A 20080-nucleotide genomic window follows, 5' to 3' on the forward strand; every position below is an offset into this window, starting at 1 on the left:
TGCTAGTTATGCTTCTGCTTATTGTGAAACAAGGGGCCAATTACTTAGAATTCTAAAATCCACTTTAACTCATTCTGAAATGGACTTAATTCATTTGTAATGTGGAATGTGATTTGTATGGATGCATCTCTATTTCACACTAGCTTGGAAGGGCTATCCCACACATTTTTTATGATAGAATCATATGCTTGAGACTTCAAGGGTCACCTGGTCTAATTCCATACACAAATGCAGGACAAATTATTCCTAAATCATTTTGTCATCATGTCAGAACTGAACGACCTGCTTGCCTGTGTACTAGCTACAGCTCTGGAGTCATGCCAAATAGACATCTTCTCCCCCATTTAAACAATTGGTGCACAGATAGGATTTCTGCCATTTGTAACTGCACACTCTTGAAGTCACACCATCAATGTTATACCCTGATTATAGCAACATCATAACAGCTATGCCTATGTACTTTTCATAGAGATATACAGAGGTCTTGGGTTTTCTCATATTTTGAAGAAAGAAGATGGGTCAATACAGCCTTAATCATGGCCATTGCAGTAAAGAAAATAAAAAATATAAAATTGCATAGCTATGCAGTTGACTTAGATGGATAACTTCTGGGTTTCTGCTCAGCACTGCAGCAGAAGCAAAGAGCTAAGACAGAAAGTCAGGAAAAGGAGCTCTATTAGCAGTCTATAACTTCTGGCTGCTACCATGAAGGATTAAGATTTTTTTCCAGGAGCAGAGAGAGAGAGCTAACTGTGTTAGTCGTCAGTCAAGTAGAAGGCAGGATTGATTTGCAAATATGCCCTGCCTTTTTTGAGGAGTTCACCAACAAAAGGTTCTTTGTGATAAAAATATTTTCATGGAGAGCCAGGATCATTTCCCCATACTGTGAGAGTCTGAGAAAGACCCTGAAAAGAAGGCAGAGCCAATAACTCAGGTGGGCACCCTCCCTGATAGTCCTGTAAATAGAACATCCTAAGTCAGGCCGCAGCTGTTACTGGTTTTATAAAATAAAGCTGCAAAAGGGATTTGTTTGTTCTGACTGTCCAATTTGATGCTGCCATTTTGGCCAGATGTGACATATGAAGCTTTCTGAGCCTGTTCAGGTTCCTGAACCCACCTCTCCCTCATATGCTCAAAATAGTAGCCCCACAGGAAATGTTATCTCTATAGCAGATGGTTGCATTTGATTCATTCTGGGGTCCCTTCTGGGCCAGAACCCAAATTCAGACATCACTTTCTGATCCCCTTTCATATGCTGATGCCTGACTGACAGACAATTATAGATTCTCCTCCCATTCCACTGCAAGCTGCATACCCCCTGCTCCAATAGTGACATCACAATGAGTTGGAATAAGAATGGCAACCATGTCTTAGACTGATATATTTTATTAAGCCAACTATGTAGTTGGGATAAAGTTAGACAAGATATTCTTCCTCAGGTCCTGCATCCTTGCCTCTTGCATAATTTCTTAACTAATACAGCTACAACATCACTTATACTACTTGAATAAGGAAATATTCTAATGTAAGCATGTTTATTAAAAAGTACACTATAGTAGAAACATAGCAATGTTTTTATATTTGTATAGTACCAAAACAGATTTTTGTTTCAGTCTATGATGGATGTTGTAAGCTTTCAGCTATCTTACCACTTTAAAAGGTGTAATTCCCAAAGTAACACATAACAGTGCAGAGAAACTGCAATGCGCTTAGCCTCCAATAAAGAGACTGCCAGCATTGTTAACCCCGAAAGTTCCAAACAGTAACTATAAAACTCTCTTTTGAAGAGCACTTTTTGCATGCCTGGAGTTAAGAAAGACTAGCCTTTAAGGCAAAGAAAATACCTTTTTTGCCACAAACATTTCAGACAAAAGCAGCCTTCAGGAGCTGCCTATATAAGCAGTAATGCCATTGGGGTTTTTTTTGGCAGGAACCACACTAGTGAATAACATCACTGCGGAGCTTGCTGATATGCACTTTGCTTTCTTCTTTTTTTATTTTTTAAAGCCCCTTCATTGCTTCTATATAACCCCTATCGTAATAAAACCCTTCCAGTTTTACCCTCTATCAAGCAGCTGCTAATCTATCTTCTTTAACTGCTAACCTATTGTCTTCAAACTTATCAGTTCATGCTCCTTTTAATGCCAAGATTTTCTCATCCATGAACACTAGTGGCCCAAACCTCAAAATACTGCAACCCATTTACCCCCAGTACTGCCTAGCCAAAAAAATCCAGCAACTCAGAACTCCATTCCCTGCTCTCTACCCATTCCTATCAGGCAAGCACCAGAGTCAGCCATCTAAAGATTAAAAACAGGATTCATTAGAATAGGTTTCTTGTGAATAGGCCCAATAAAGCTTAAAACAATTTATCCTCAAATTCACTCAAGACTAGGAAGAAGCAATTGGAATAGTATTATGACATTTAGGAGAAAAAAAGCATTGTCACCATGGAGATTAAAATAAGTACAACTGCTGTTCAGGATGGTATACACTGCTGTTCAGATTTTCCAATAAACATCCATGTGAAAGTAATATGCACAACTGCACAGTTTACTTCTGAGATTATGTCTACATTGCAGTCAGATTAAAGCATGTGTAGATATGCCCTAACACTAGCTGCAATTCCCCTAGATACCAGTAAGAGTAAAGCTGTGACAATATGAACTTCATTCCACACCTTTGTACTTATTTAGACAGCTATCCCAGACTGAAGTGCTTTTATTGGGATTTGAACTAACTAGATTAAAACTAGCTCAGGGATGTTTACATGTGCTGTAGTGACACTTTTGATTGCAGTATCATTGAATCAAAGAAAATTAGGGTTGGAAGAGACCTCAGGTGGAACCCTAGTCCAACCCCCTACTCAAAGCAGCACCACGCCCAACTAAATCATTCCAGCCAGGGCTTTGTTGAGCCGGGCCTTAAAAACCTCTAAGGATGGAGATTGCACCACCTCTCTGAGTAACCTAATCCAGTGCTTTACTACCCTCCTACTGAGAGTTTTTTCTAATATCCAACCTAAACTTCCCTTGCTGCAACTTGAGACCCTTACTCCTTGTTGTGTCACCTGCCATCTAGATTAAGAAGAGTTTAGCTCCATCCCCTTTTGAACTATCCTTCAAGTAGTTAAAGGCTCCTATCAAATCCTCCTCCCACCCCCTCCTCTCACTCTTCTCTTCTGCAGACTAAATAAGACCAATTCCCTCAACCTCTCCTCATAAGTCATGTGCCCAAACAACTTTCCTTCCCTCTGCTGGACTCTCTTGTCCACATCCTTTCTATAGTCAGGGGGGCACACATTACTCCAGATGTGACAGCACCAGTGCAGAATAGAGGAGAATAATCACTTCCCTCAATTTGCTGGCAACACTCCTACTAATGCAGCTCAGTGTGCTGTTAGGTTTCGTGGCAACAAGGGCACACTGTTAACTCGTATCCAGCTTGTTGTGCACTGCAACTCCTAGTTCCTTTTCTGCAGAGCTACGGCTTAGCCAGTTGGTCTCAAGCCCATAGTGGTGCGTGGGATTGTTCTGTCCTAAGTGCAGGACTTTGCATTTGTCCTTGTTAAACCTCATAGGATTATTTTGGGCTAATTCTTCAATTTGTCTAGGTCACACTGAATCCTAGCCCTACCCTCCAGCTTATCTACTCTTCACATGTCTTCAGCAAACTTGCTGAGGGTGCACTCCACCCCATCTTCCAGATTCTTACTGAAGTTATTGAACAAAACTGGCCCCAGGATTGACCCCTGGGGCACTTGATACCAGCTGGCCAACTTGACATCAAGCCATTGATCGCTACCCATTGATCCTGACAATCTAGCCAGCTTTCTATCCATCTTACTGTCCATTAATCCAATCCATACTTAGTTTGCTTGCAAGAATGCTTTGGGAGACCATATCAAAAGCCTTGCTCAAGTCAAGGTGCATCACATCCGCTGCTTTCTCCCCATCCATAGAACCAGTCATCTCATCCTGGAAGTCAGGTTGATCAGGCATGACTTGCCCTTGATGAATCCATGCTGACTGTTCCTTGATCACTTTCTTTTCCTCCAAGTGCTTAGAATGGGTTCCTTGTGGACCTGCTCCATGATTTTTCTGGGGACTGAGGTCTGTAATTCCCTGGATCCTCCTTCTTCCCTTTCTTATGGATGGGTGCTATATTTGCCCTTTTCCAATTGTCTGGGACCTCTCCTGATCATCATGAGCTTTCAAAAATAATGGCCAGTGGCTCTGCAATCACATCAGCCAACTCCCTCAGCACCCATGGATGCACTGCATCTGGCCCCATGGACTTGTACACATCTGGATTTTCTAAATAGTCCCTAACCTGTTCTTTCACCACTAAGCACTGCTTACCTTCCTCCCCAAACTGTGCTGCCCAGTGCAGCAGTCTGGGAGCTGACTCAGCCTGTGAAGAGCATGGTAAAAAAGGCTTCAGCCTTTTCCTCATTACCTGTCACCAGGTTGCCTCCCCCATTTAGTAAGGGACCCACACTTTCCCTGTTCTTCCTCTTCTGGCTGACATACTTGTAGAAACCCTTTTTGTTACCCTGCACGTCCCTTGCTAGCAGCAACTCCACTTGCGCTTTTGTCTTTCTGATTTCATCCCTGTATGCCCAAGCAATATTCTTATACTCCTCCCTAATCGTCTGTTCAAGCTTCAACATTTTGTATTTTTTTTTGTACTTACTTTTTGTAAGCTTCCTGTTTGTGTTTAAGATCACCAAAGAGTTCTCTGCTAAGCCAAGCTGGCCTTGTGCCATATTTGCTATTCTTCCTGTGCATCAGGATGGTTTGTTCCTAAATTCCTCAATAAGGTTTCTTTAAATACAGCCAGTTCTCCTGGACCCCTGCTAAACCAAATGGAACACTTGCTGTCTGCATGTGTAGACAGTGACACTTACTGTGCAGTAATAAACTCTAATCTCAAGTAAAGTATCCCATGTAGACTGGGCCACTACCCTCTATCCTGACCAAATAGACAACCCCCTGGTGATCTGGAAACTTCCAGCATCCAGTACAGATGGCCCCTAACCAGAGGTGACTGGTAGGAAGAGCATGGGGGGGGGAAGTGCCCCCCCCCCGACAGGGCTGGCCTTCACCACTGGTGGCTTCTGCTTGCCAGTCCCATCCCCGCTGCTGACACCACTGGCAGCTTTTGTGGGTGCCCAACAGCCCTGTCCCTGCCGTCGGCTTCTACGGGTGCCCCCCCAAACTCAGGAGACACCAGTCATCCATGCCCCAATAGAAACAGAACTAAAGACATAAGCATTTCCTGTTTCTTTTGCACAGAGGTGAGGCAACAGCTGAGCTCTCCTTTGATTTGCAAAGCTCATGGAAAAATTTGAACTCTTAATTTTTCTTAGAACATTCCCAACTGAAGTGTGCAGTGCAGGAGTGCATTATTCAACCTAGCAGGCCAGCCATGTGAGATATTAAGCATTCTCATTTCAAAGATTTCATAGACATTAGGGCTGGAAGGGACTTCAGAACATCATTGAGTCCAGCCCCCTTCCCAAAGGGCAGGAAGTCAGCTGGCGTTATAGGATCCCAGCAAGGTAAGCATCCAATTTACTCCTGAAGGTGTTCAATGTCGGTGCTTGAACCACCTCCAATGGCAGGCTGTTCCAGACCTTGGGGCCTCGGACAGTAAAGAAATTCTTCCTTATGTCCAGCCTGAAACGGTCTTACAGTAGTTTATAACTGTTCAACCTGGTCATCCCTCGGGGCGCTCTGGTGAACAAACGTTCCCGCAGATCCTGGTGGTCACCCCTGATAAACTTATAGGTGGCCATCAGATCACCCCTGAGCCTGGGCTTTTGGAGGCTAAAGAGCCCCATAGCTCTCAGCCTGTCGTCCGCTTTTCCAGGCTAAAGAGCCCCATAAGTTATGTTTTCCTGACCTCTGATTATGTGTGTGGCTCTTCTCTGAAATCTCTCAAGCTTCTCCATATCCTTTTTGAATTGTGGAGCCCAAAACTGGACGCAATACTCCAGCTTGGCCTCACCAAGCCCGAGTACAGGGGGAGAAGGGCATCCTGGGATTTGCTTGAGAAGCATCTATGGATGCACGCCAGCATTTTGGTCACTTTACTAGCCACAGCATCACATTGCAGGCTCATGTTCATCTTGTGGTCAATTATGACCCCCAAGTCTCTTTCTTCCATAGTGCTAGCCAGCATAGCACTGCTGAGCCTATAAGGATGCTGCAGGTTTTTCCTCCCAAAGTGGAGAACCTTGCATTTTTCGGTTTTAAACACCATCAAGTTCTCATCCATCCATTTGCTGAGCCTGTCCAGGTAGGGTGGATCACACTCCTGTCTTCTGGCGTGGACGCTTTGCCCCAAAGTTTGGTGTCATTGACGGGCTTGGCCAGTCCACTTCTGACTCCAATGTCCACATCATTAATTAAGATGCTGAACAATATGAGTCTAAGGACAGAGCCTTGGGGGACCCCACTGGTTAGCCAGATCCACTTTCCTCCCTTTCTTGAAGATAGGCACCACATTGGGCTTCTTCTAGCCTTCGGGCACTACACCAGAGCACCAGGAGTTTTCAAAGATCCATGCCAGGGGCTGGGATATGATGCTCGCCAGCTCCTTGAGTACCCTGTGGTATAGATTGTCAGGGCCAGCTGACTTGAAGGAATACCTTGAGAGGCTGGATACCTTCATGAGGTTGGCATTGATGGAGGGCAGGGGATCTCCCTCAGCCAGACCTCCATGTCCCGTAGTGGATATAGGCTTCCCATGAGACTGATGAAAGACCAACACAAAGTACCCATTTAATAGGTTGGCTTTTTCCTGGGCGTCAGTTGTCCCATCTAGTTCAGCAGGGGTCCAACGTTGCTCTTGCTTTTCCTCCGGCTCCCCACATATCTGAAAAAGGACTTTTTGTTTTCCTTGATGCTTGAAGCTAGTTGGAGTTCAGTTGCAGCCTTGGCTTTCCTGGTTTGCTCCCTGCAAGACCGGACCAGTGCAGAATATTCTTCCTTGGAGGTGAATCCCATCCTCCATCCTTTGTAGGCCTTTTTTTTTTTTAGCCTCAGGAGGTCTGCTAGATCCCTAGATAGCCAGGGGGGCTGCTATGGCCTCTTGCTGCCTTTCCTCCGAGATGGAATAGAATTAGCTTGTGCCTTGAGGATTGCTACCTTGAGGAGCAACCACTCTTCTTGAACTCCCCTCTCCCTGGGGTCATGGTCCCTTAGGGCCTGACTGACAAGCCTCCTGAGCTTGTCAAAGTCAGCTTTCCAGAAGTCAAGGACTTCCATGTTGCTGACTGACTTGCCAGCTTTATGGCAGATGGTGAAGGTGATCAGCTTGGATCAGCTTGTGGTCGCTGTCACCCAACTTCCCATCGATCACTAGGTCGCTGATTAGGTCATCTTCAGTAGCCAGAACCACCTCGAGCAATGCTTTACCTCTCGTTGGCCCGTAGACTTCTTGAGCCGGGTAGAGGTCATCCACACACAAGAGGAAGCTTTGCGACCGCTCGGATTTTGCTGAGTGATCCTCCCATGAGATCTCCAGGTAACTGAAGTCACCCATGACAACCATGGTCCTGGAGCATGCGGCCTCAGCCAGTTTATAGGCGAACTCCTGGTCAAGCTTAGGACTTTGGGTGGGAGGTCTGTGTCCCCTGTGCCGTGTTCCCCACGGATTTTGACCCAGAGGGTCTCCAGTCATCCACTCAGGTCACCAACATCAGCTTGCAGGGATGCATAGCTTTCCTTAACATACAGAGCTACACCCCCACCCTTTTTATCTACTCGATCCCTCTACAGGGTATAGCCGTCTATACCTGTGGTCCAGTCATGGGTGGAGTCCCACCAGGTCTCCGTTATCTCTATGATGTCATAATTATTTGCATTAAGCAGGAAGACAAGTTCCTACCGCTTATTCTCCAAGCTCTTGGCATTTGTGTACAGGCAGGCAGGTGTCCTACCTGTACACAGATTGTACCAGGGCTGGGGCAAGGGTGGGCTCCCTTAGGTGCCTTGGCCTGCTGGCTTTGCAAGGGTTGCTTAGCGGGCCAGCAGTGGCAGTAGTCTCCCCATCCCTCAGCAGGCTTAATTTAATCCTGATCATTAAAATTAGGATTCATAAACCCCAGTTAAAATGTTTCATAGGAAAAAAAATGAATCCATTTCTAAGACTTAGAAAACCAAACAGTGGTAATATTTTTTCTGGCCACTGCTGTGACAGCAGAGATTCAATTGGTGATGGAGAGAGAGTGGCAGCTGCATATGTTTGATTTTTCAAGCTCACTAAAACTTTCGCTAACATGACTCATCATTCTTCTTAACATGATCCTAACAAGCTGCAGTCTGAGATGCTTCATATTTTAACCAACTGGTGGCAGTCACAGAATAATTTATGAATAACTAGAACACCCGTCATCATGAACCTGATATGCTTAGCAGCTAATTACATCTGTGCAGGGATTAGGCTTTACATTGTACAGTTTTATGGTAACAAAGCCCAAGCTTCCTAAGATTCCATTAAACAACTTCTTATCTCAGACATTGAGATGCTTATCAGCACCATATGCTAAGAACCCCTGCTATGCTTGCAAATGACCTTCTGGGACTTAATCAGTCTGAAATGTCAGGAGTGAAGGAGCTGAGGACATACATCATGGTTTAGAATACAGCATTCAGCCAAGGAGATTTTAAACCCAGGGCTGAAGTCCAAAGGAAAGGTCTTCACAGCCTAGTTTCTATGTGTCATAAATTTATCAGATAATCAGAACATAAACAGTTTCACAAACATTAACTTTGTTTTCTCTGCTATAGCTTTACAAAGGAAATACAGGACATGTACTCATGTATTAGTGAGGGGCAAACCTCAAAGGATTCAGAGTTTGGATTTGACTGGTATAATAATGACAAAGTCCAGATTCTTGTCTGGAGGTCATCCACACTCTCTGGACACACTTTATGATCAAACAACCATGGAAATAAATTATGGAAATGATCTGCTATGTTTTCAAGTCCATCCCTCTGTCAGTCAAGATTGCCCCAATAGGACATATTGAACGTTTTCTCCACACTAGCGTCAAATGATCCAAGCAAATGGGTGTTTGTCACTGCCACTCAGAGACTCTGCCATGTACAGAGCTGAATGTCAGACAGCTTTCTCCTCACTACTCTTCCTGATCCAGCTGATCTAATTTACACAGAACTCCCACTAGAGCTTCTGGAATCTTTGCCTGAACAATTTTTTTTCCCCGAAGGGTAACATGTTAAAGTGGAAAACTTGTTTAGATTTAGACCCACCCAAAAACTTGCATGAAGTAGAAATGTGGCATTTTTGACCATAAGTGACTTTACATGACGTGGAGGATAGCTGCACTTTCACTCGAGAACAATTGTGGGCAGCCTGACAAAATGGCCATGCACCGCACAGATTATCAGGCTGTAAGCCCATACAGGCCAAAACTACCCAAAGGTGGCTGGCCCAGCCTACTTGCTCAGGCAGCAAGGCCAGTTAGGATTCCATTCCTCAAAACTATGACATTGTAGTTTTGGAAAGGATCCTAAGGATCATTTAGTCCAACCATTTGCAAAGATGCAGGACTTATTATTCTTAAACTATCAAAGAGGGACACATACCTAGTGCCTTCTTAAAAACCAATGGGAAGGGGATTCTGTTGACTGTTTTTATGAAGTTTCCATTTAGAAAACAGCTTTTCCACCTGGTATTTTCCTTGCACAATACTGCTTAGCAGTTCTGAACCTCCCATAGGTGACAGAGACATGGCTGAAGCCTGACAGCATTTATGGCTCTGTCTCTTTGGGAGCCTCAAAAAAAACAAAAAGAAAACTCTATTTGCCTGCTTTACTATTGGTCATTACAAAGCACTCAGAAAAAATAAAGCATTCACATTTTCTTGTTGAGCAACTGGTATGGCAGTAGGATGGAGACTTGCTAGTTGGCTTTCACTTGAACAGCAGCAACACTTATTGAGACGTATCACCTGCAGAACATTTTTTTGTAAATCATTTTCCTACTACTTCCAGTGCCAGAGTAGCACTCCCTGGAGACACCTGCATGGTGCTGGACACTGCCTGCCTCAGATAAAGAGAAGGAAATCATGATAATGCTTCCAGCCTTGTGTTTCCAGTTGAATTGCACACATGTGACACACAGATGCTTTTCAGAGGAAGAGTTCATGAGAAAACACCTAGGCATCAACTGTGGCTTTACAGAAGTGTCCCTGAAAATGATAAACTAGAAGACATAAATAAAACTTCTGACTACAGAGATCCAGACCCTGGGTCTGAATTAATTCTGGGGTCTTTCAGAGCTTGCAAGTTTTTCATGTATTTAACAAACTCTAGACAGTGAAATTCTCCTAAGCTTTGAGTTCTGGATGCAAAGCTGACTGCTGAGTCTTCAACCTCCACCCCCTCTGAGAACTGACACAATGAGGAACGGGTGGGTTACTGAAGCATCACAAATTTGCAAGATTCTGTGATGCGTCTGTTATTCTTTTTAAAACATACGTTGTAGAACTTAAACTCGCTATCAGGACAGATGTTTCTTGACTGGAGCAAAGCCGAGCCTGCTGCTTTAAGAACATAATAAAAACCCAGGTGTTTTTGAGGATGTAATTGATATAAGCTAAGAAAAGAATTGAGGAACCAAGTGCCAAATATATGAACACATTTATAGAAACATTTCTTTTTCCTGAAACTGAATACATGTAAAAATAAAAAGAGAAGCTAACTTCCTTTCCTCTAACAGGTGTGAGCTCATTCTTGCATTTCCCAGTCATTTATAAAATGGCTTGAACCAAGAGAACAATCCAGTTGGCTGATAAGGACTACAAGATACTTTCTAATTACAGGTCAAACCTCACTAGTCAAACCTTTTGAGCCACAAGCTTTCAAGCACCATTACATTTAATGGCATGTCTTATTGTAGATACACTTAAGAAGCTAGAAATGCACAATTGATATATCATATCAGACTTGAGGTGCAGCCAGACTGTAATCCCTGCCTCAAAATCTTTGAGATTACCTTTGAAGGGCCAGATTATGATGTCTTCAGTTGCTTTTGGTGCATCTATACATGCACTTTATTGCTGAATTGACTAATTAGCGCTGCAGTAAAAAGTGTCACAATCTACATGTGCACTGGTATTAAGGCACAGTATATTAATTAACTCTGCTGTAGGATAGCACTGTCTATAACAGTACTGTCCTACAGTAAAGTAATGTACTCCATCAAAACAAACCTGCAGTGACAGGGGCTGGCTGGGGCACAATGGTGCTAAAGAGTAGGGGCTACCTGCCATTTTCATGCCCCACACTTTAGCACCTTCATACCCCAGCCAACCCCTCTGCTGCCTGACACCACCACCTGGAGCCTGAGACTGACTCCCCAGTCCCCCTGCCAGCGCAGGACTGCTCCACCCTGGTTTAAAGTGCTATGGTCTCAGGCACACATGTAAACACTGTGCCTGGAAGCAGTTTTCTGTGCCACAAACTGCACTGGAGTCTATCAGTGCTTTGGAACACACAGTCTCATGACATTTAATTAGACCAGTCCATGTGAGTAAAGGGATCTTGTCTGGCCTTAAAACTAAGCACTCAGAATATTCACAAGTGAGGCAAAGTGGTTCGGATTTAAGGAACAAACTGTTAAAACAAACAACAGCAATATGAATCTTTTATGTAAGGACTCTTATAGTTTTTATGCTATTAAACAGATTAAAATTGAATTTAGTAAATCACCATAGTGCATCAGGCCTGTCTCCCATCTAGTCCAGTATCCTGGTCCCTAACAGTGGCCAGCACTATCTGCTTTAGAAGAAGGTACAAAAAAAAAAAATACAACTGTAGGTAGGTATGGGCTAATCAGTCCCATAAAGGTCTCATCCCAAACCCGTACTTAGAAGTGGACTTGAGATCTGATTATTCCTAACAACAGATTTTTTTTTAGCATGAAGTGTCAGGATATTGGGGATTCCTGATATCCTCTCCAGCATGTCCCATGCCTCTTTAAATTTTACACAAGATGAATAGCAGATGTTACAGAAACATAGTCAGTGATGGAAAAGAGTGTAAGAAAAGGTAAATTTTAGGGATAGGTTTGAAGGAGGAGCCTAGGAGTGTGCAAGAATGGGCATTAATATTCCAGATGCAGAAAGCAAGAGAGAGCAAGTTTGAATGGGGCAGTGGGGAAGACAAATGGATTATATGACATATCCTCTCCCAGGTGCAACGATAAAGTAAAAATAAACAAAATATTTCATTTCTTATTGTGAAAAGGCATTTCCACAGGACACTCAGTATATGCTAATAAGTTGTTCCAATATCAATTTCCCTGAATGATCTTTTTTCAAATCAGTACCATCAACAACGTTTACTAGCATTGGGATAGTATTCAGGTGTCTTGGCAATGCAGGGCATAAATAACTAGGCATACAGACAAAAGTATATTCTACTTTCACTTGTAGTACAACATAGGTTCATATTGCATACGATTTGTTCACCAGGATTAAAGCTAAATTGCACCTGGTGACAGACAGAGTATAAGAACCTGATTACTGTAAAAGGAGAGAGATATACTCAAAAGTCCCCTTGTGGTTTATATTTTTTGATTCTTTAATAAAGTGAAATACTTCCACTATAAAAATACTTTGTGACCCTTATAATGCTATTTAACACTGATACAAACATAAAGACTACAATGATCATTATATAATATATATATATTTATATTTTAATATATTACATTTATTTCTACATAAAGAGGCTATAAATATTGTATGTGCCATTCTCTTAGATTCATGGTTCCCGCATTTGACATTATGGTAAAAACCAAATAACAAAACCACAAATTTAAAAAAATAAAAATAAAAATACAAAAAGAAACTCAGTAGAAATAACTTTACAGTTACAAAATCTTGTAGCACATATTGTGTTTGTCACCAGAACTTGGGGCTACAAGAGCACAGGTAGGAACTTGTCCAACAATTAAGAAATTAAAATATCATCACTCCTAGAAAATTTGAGCTGCCATGTAACAAGTCACAAGACTCAAGAGTTTATGGGCGATGTTCCCTGCTGCTGTAAACAAAAACTGTACTAAGTTTAGGAGCAAAAGCATTTGGCCTTTCTTTTAGGGAGAAAAGTGAGGGTTAAAAGATAACCTGGTAAAGATCACTAAAACACTATAGTAACTTCTACTCTGATTACTGCCAGTCAGACAGCCTGATACAATGTTGATGAAAGTCCATAGGAAAACCAGAATTTGCTTTATCTAGCTTTGGATTGGGTGCATATTAACCAATTTCACTTAGGAAAAATCTTATCCAAAGAAACACAGGGCATCAGGTCTCACACAGCAAATGTATTCTCCGTCAAGGAGAGGGACACCCAACCAGTTCTATATTTATCCCGGGCTGTGTTTAGCCATAAAGGCCAATCATTAATCTGAAGGTCCCTCCTTACCAGAGGTGAGTAAAGGACAATTCTGAGACAAGAACCCACTGTGGTGTTGTTTCCTTCCTGTAGCCCAGCCACAAGGGGAACACAAAAAGGCAGGGCTGGCCCTTCATTTTGTAAAACTGGAAACACAAAGTGCCTTTGTGAACACTGTCCCACTGGCTGTATTCTTGATGCTACTGGATGGACACTCAGTGTCAATATACTTTTCATCTGGGTCCTAAAGCCCAGAAGACTCATATTGCAATCAGAGACGTGCTCGTGACTGTGATAGCTCTTTTTCGCCAATGTCTTCTGAAGATGCGTCTCCTGGCCTGTCACTGCAGTTTACTACGATAGCCTCGTGTCCTTCTTATGAAAGCAGTTTCAGATAAATGTGTATTTTGTTAATTTTGTGAATGTATATGTTCTACACATAAAACCTGAACACCACTAGCTTGGGAAATAAAGGAACGTTCCATGGGAATCTCTGCTGCTGTTCATTTTGTTTTAGGGAGGCGAGTTGAGTGAAACACCAGTGTCATAGGGAAGCGTCTGTAGGCAGCACACTTGTGAGGTGTCCTCCTTGATGCTCAAGAGTTCTGTTTCTTCACTAGAGTAAGCTGCAGGGTCCATGTCATCAGAATGGTATCCTGACTGATAGCCACTTGTTGGGTTGGAGGCTTCAGACATAACAGATTCGTTACTTTTACTGGGTACCAGAGCACTGCAAGAGAAACGCAAACAGAACTGAAATAAGTTCTGAGAGTTTGGAGGCCATCAGTAGGTAGGTAACTTGTGTAGATGGCTGTTTTCCATTTCAGAATTAAACTATAGCATTCTGCTTCTTCATGATAATGGCTTAAAACTCTTTTAGAGGTGTATTATATGAGATCCCTTCCCCACCCCCCACATTATGTTCCCTAGGACATGTAAGTATTCTGTAAGTGGTCCATTCTTCTGCCTATACAAATTGATATTATTCTACAAAGCTCCTTAGAAGAGCATACAGATGTCATAAAAAAGAAACATGCGATGTGTTATAAGATACAGACAGCATGCATTGGTTATTTTTGCTTATGTTTTAATGTGACAGTGAGATCACTCTGGGTGAAGCTTCTGTCTTTCAAGATAGCTCAGTATCTAGAATTACTGTAAACTACCATGCTAAAATGCCTTTGCTGCTTCTGGTTCTGAAACTAGTATGTGCAGCACTAGCTCAGCATCTCTCTTCATGGTTCCAGTGAGCATGTACATCCACATCTGAAAAGCTTAGTGCATCACACAGGCAGCATGAACCATACCTAAAGGGAAGCGTTTCAGGGCCTGTTTGTTTAGCTCTGCCTTCTAGTGTCTTCAGTTCTTCAGATGCAAGAACCATACCACTGTCGGTCTGATTGTCCTTTAAAGAGCCAAAGAGATGTAACTGATCAGACAGAACCACACATAAGCATGGAAAAGGAGCACAAGAAATATAAAAGGTTGTAAAAAAACAAGAGAAAGGACAGACAGACCTACCTCCTGAATAACTTGTACTGTGGGTACTAATGGGACATCTTCAAAGGTTTTCACGCTTACAGGTCGACTTTTTCTTTTACTACCTTGTCGATACTGACTGAAAGAGAAAAATGGTATGCATGTGTGAGGTTATTTGGCTGCAGATCATACCTAAGAGATCAGAAACCTTCATCTTTCCACAGCAAACATAACACATCATGCAAACCTCAAAATATGCATTTATTGAAAAGGGGAAACTGGCCAGAAAGTGGCCTGTTTCTGACCTACTGCTGCTGGAAACCTTGATCCCCAAGCAAATTCTAAGAAATCTCTTTTAAAAACCAACAACCTCCTTTTCTTAGTTATGCTGGAGGTTTCATTTCCTGCAAACTTCACTTAGAAGTATAATAAACAGAGGAGCCTGGATCACAATCATAAGTCTCTTTCTTTGGACTGTACTTCTGAGACCCCAAGCTGGACTTCAGACAACAACAGCAAACTCAGCAATCTGCCTCCTCTTAAACTGTGGGAGTTTAGGACCATATGCTCCACATCTTGCCTTTCCTGAGGCTCTTCTCCTAAAGAAGGTTCTGAGCAGAAGTTCAGTAACCAAAATTACAAGAAAACAGCAATAGCTTATCAATCCAGCAGCAACCTCAGAGTTCCTTCTCTCTGGGAAAATAGTATGTGCTTTGTTTCTAGATTAACCTACCTAAAAGTGGAGTTGACAGATGCAGGAGTTGCAACAGCATGGGCTAAGACCTTGGAGGTAACTGCTTTTACACCTCCATTTAAATGGAAAAGTGGTGCCAATCTGTCTATTCAAATGGTGAAATCACTGAGGCAAAAGTATTGCCATGTAGAGATACTTAAGTCAGTCATAAACAAGCTAGGTCATGTACCAGAAGCTGTATAGCCACATTAGTCCAACTCTCCATGCAAACTAATGTACTTCTTGGCAGTGTTCATTAGCCTGGTCAGAAGGCTGAGCTAATGTGTCTTGAGCCTTTCGGGAACAATACAGCTAGCTTGTGTCATACAGACATGCCCCATAGAAATGAAGGGTGGGAGGGAACCTCAGGATGTCATCTAATCTATTTCCTGGTTCTGCAGCAGGATCATTTATACACAGATCATACCCAACAGTTAAGTTGCCCAACCTGTTCTTAAAAACCTCCTAGAATGGGGAATCTATAACTTTACTAGGCAAATCTGGCCCAATGCTTAAATATCATTCTAGCGACAAATGTTTTTCTAATATCTAACCTATGTTCCCACGCTGGGAATCAAACCATTTACCTACCCCTGGTGGACAAGGAGAATAATTAGCCATCAGCTTCTTTATAAACAATCCTTTACATATTTTAAGACTGTTCTCATGTCCGCTCTGTCTCCTCTCTTTAGAATAAACAAACAATTCTTTCACGCTTTCTTCTCAGGTCATGTTTTTTAAACCTCTTGTCATCCTTGCTCCCCTCTGGGCTCAGCTCATTGATATCTTTCATGAAGTGTAGTGCCTAGCACCAAATGCAGCATTCCAGCTGAGGCCCCACCAGTGCCAAGCAGATCAGAACAATTTCCACCCATCTCTTTATATACAACATAATTGTTGATACATTTCAGTGTGACATTTTTCTTGTTTGCAACAGCATCATATTGTTGACATATTCAGTCCAAAGTTCACTATAACCCTCAGATCCTTTCCTGCAGTTCTAATGCCCAGCTGCTTATTCCCATTTCATATTTGGGAATTTAATTTCTGTTTCCCTAAGAGAAGTACTTTGCACTTGCAAGAGCCAAATTTCATTTTGTTGTTTTTAGACTGCTTCTCCAGTTTATCAAGATCATGTTGAATTCTGATCCTATCTTCCAAAATACTTACACAACTCCTCCCAGCTTAGTGTCACTCTCAAGTGTATTAAGCATTCTTCTCCCTTTCATTATCCAATTAATTAATAAAGTAACTAGAATCAGACTGAAAACAGATCCCTGTGGAACTCCACTTGCTAGGACCTACAATTGGACAGCAAACCATTGAGCACAGTTTTTCAACGAGCTGTAGTTGTGCATTACCTTTCTAGCAATTTCATCCAGACTATTTTCCTCATTTACTTTTGAAAACGTTACTTAAGACTGTGTCAAAAACCCTACTAAAGTTAAGATAACACATTTCATATTTTATCTATTAAATTAGTTATCCTTCCAAAGAAGGTAACTAAGCTTTTTTTGGAATAATTTATTCCAGTTGCTTACGCTGACTGTTTATCTTTCATTCTAGTATATTCCCATGTATTAGAGTTAAGCAGATTGATCACAGTATCTCCCCTAGCCCTCCTTCCCCACTTCCCCTTTTTTATAGGATAGGCATTATGTCTGCCCTTCTTCAGTTGTCATCTGTCCTCCACAATTCTTGAAAACAACTATATCTGGTTCAGAAACTACTTCAGTTGGTTCATTAAATAAGGCCCTCTTGACTTGAAAAAATCCAACTTATCTAAATATTTTTTAACCTACTCTTTCCCTATTCTTGATTACCCTCTTGTTGTTCATATTAAATTTTGGTAAGCCACAATTTCTGGAGACAAAAAAAATAAGACATTGAACATTTCAGCCTTCTCAACTTCATGTTTGTTAAGTTCCTAGTTTGCCTTGTCAGCTGCAAAACTCTTGTCACCAGGAGCAGAAAGCTGTATCTAAGCCATGTTTCATATTGTCCACTGTCTCTTTGAGCAGCACCCCCTCAGATGCCTTTTCACAAACTCCAGTTGCTCGTGGTCCCTTTAAAAGGGACCTAGTAAACAACAACAACTTAACTCAACTTCTCTTTGCTATCAATCCAAAACTGAAATATCAGCTTTTCTATATTGTCAGTAGAAATATTAGGAGACTGGTGTAAGGTTCTTGTTAAGGATGAAAGATGTAGTGATAGATTCACTACCATTGTAGCGACAGAGTCATTATCATTATGGTACAAGTAGCATATGGTATAAGAACCTAAAAAAAAAAAAACTAGGAAGAATGACTAGATATAACTAGCCTATACAAGCTACCTATTAATACTATTGTACTTTTTGGACGAGAGGAGGAGTTCTTGAAAGGAGAGAGAGAAAATACATTAACATTATTGCTGAACAGTTCATAACTAAAAGGAATTAGATTTTGCATGTTCTCTTATAGAGATTACATTTATTCTTATCCTACAGACAGAATTAAATATGGACTACAGAAGCTGAAGTCTCTTCCTTTCATTTTCTCTCCCCCAACTTGAACAAAATTGTCTAGAGGCCCCAAAAGGATGTTAACCCTATAAAATACCTAGTTCCTGCTGTGCTGTCATAATGGAATTTAGGATCACACACTTCCTCTTCCTCCCTACAGGAAACAGGTGAGGTTGGCAAAGAGAGTCCAGAATCCTCTTCCATGTTCAGTGATACTGACAGAGGAAGGACAATGTAGTCTTTACCATCCTGTGGAACACAGAACAAGATCAGAGATAACTGTCGCAGGCACTCTGTGTCTGAATTGTTATAAAAGCAAAGCTATTTCACTGAACTATAAAGCAGAATGACATATGCTGATAATGTATGAAATGTTACCAACTTAAAGAAACATTGCAACATTTAGACACAAGACTCAGATTTTTCAGTACTAAAACAGAAGCTAATATCTAATTACATGTTTTTATTTCAGTTTAAAAATGTAGCTTCTTTCAATGATTGAAAACAAAACAAAATACTGCTTCAGAGCACGAAATAAGAAAATAACCAAAACCAAAGTGAAATTGACCAGTCTGCATGACTTGGGTAAACATGTAACAGACAGCTAAAAGTAGATCAGATTTACACACACACACAAAAATCATTGGTAAAATATTCTAAACTGATATTAGTGATAATAAGGATTTTTACCAAGTTGTATAGGGACCACATACTTGCAAGCTAATAACAGTCACTGAATTTCCAGATGTTGATTTTAAAGCACTGATTAATGGCAAAAAATTAATCACCTGATTAATGGAGAAAAATTAATGAAAAACTCATTGCAGGCAAAAATAGAGCATCAAACCAGTTAGAGCACATGAAAAACAAATGCATTTTTAAAGTAGCCTAAAGGATTATAATAATTTCTTCTTTCAAGATTTAATTTTAGATTAATTACCAGAGAAATATATATGCATCTGTAGTTACTGCTTAGCTTGTAAGCAGTCTATTAGTCTAAACCAGTGGTGCCCAACTTTTTCACCCCAAGCCGGATAGGCGGTGCCAGGTCCATCTTCAGGCTGGATGAAACTGGTGTGCTCAATAGAGTACACAGAGCCAGAGTGGCAGGAGCCTGATCTGGCTGCAGTGGGGTGCACAGCCTGACCCTGATCCAGGAGGAGCAGGAAGTGGCTTGGCCCTGATCCAGAAGCGGGGGGGTGGGGGCAATGGACATGGAGTAGCCCCAGTCTGGATGCACAGAGGGGTGAGGAGCAACCTGACCCCAGTCAGGACACATGGAAGGTGTGGGAGGGAGCGCAGAGCATCCCATCCCTGATCCAGATGTGCAGGGTGGTGGGAGGGGATGAGACCTGCTTGTTCCAAATGTGCCAGGTGCAGGCCTGGCCCTGATCCCACTGGCCTAGGATCTGCCCATGCAGAGCTTCTACTGCTCCCCAATAACAAATTTTCTAACCCATGGAGATCCCCCTGCACCAGATTCCATGGCTCCATGGGTTGGATTTGGCTCACAGGCTGAAGGTTGAGTGCTCCTGGTCTACACAATGCATGCTACCAATATTTGCCCACATATGTTGCTAATAATAGATATTTGTTATAGTACATTTCACATCTTCTCTATATGAAACACTAGTTCAAGCAGTTAAGACTCAAATCACATCCACAAAGGTTTAAGCTCCATCATTTCCCATTATATTAAATGAGAATTGAACACCACCAAAGAGCTGTACAGTTCTGCATAGGACTGGACCTTTAAACAGAGAAATGTGTTTATATTGTCAGTTCTAGAGGCTAAGGATAGTCTGGTAAACATGATTCAAAGGTTCAGATCCTTAGACGGATGTATTGAGATTTTTATGCATAATATTTTATCTATGGAAATGAGACTGAAACCAGAAAAGGTTGATGCACTCCTTCTTCATTTGG

General features: G+C 41.9%; 1 protein-coding gene across 1 annotated transcript in view; it reads right to left on the reverse strand.

The window, feature by feature from the left end:
* Positions 1–12590: 12590 nt before the first annotated feature.
* Positions 12591–20080, reverse strand: part of KDR (kinase insert domain receptor) — a 38034-nt gene continuing 30544 nt past the window's right edge. Inside the window, exons 27-30 of the mRNA XM_090035942.1 lie at positions 18252–18403; positions 14958–15054; positions 14744–14841; positions 12591–14166 (exon numbers count right to left, since the gene is read on the reverse strand). Coding sequence (XP_089892068.1) covers positions 13950–14166; positions 14744–14841; positions 14958–15054; positions 18252–18403 — 564 coding nt within the window. The 3' untranslated portion in view covers positions 12591–13949. The remainder of the gene's footprint in view (positions 14167–14743; positions 14842–14957; positions 15055–18251; positions 18404–20080) is intronic.

Source organism: Crocodylus siamensis, chromosome 2 (assembly GCF_052110815.1).
Source record: "Crocodylus siamensis isolate JL-2025a chromosome 2, ASM5211081v1, whole genome shotgun sequence".
NCBI classification, from domain to species: Eukaryota; Metazoa; Chordata; order Crocodylia; family Crocodylidae; genus Crocodylus; species Crocodylus siamensis.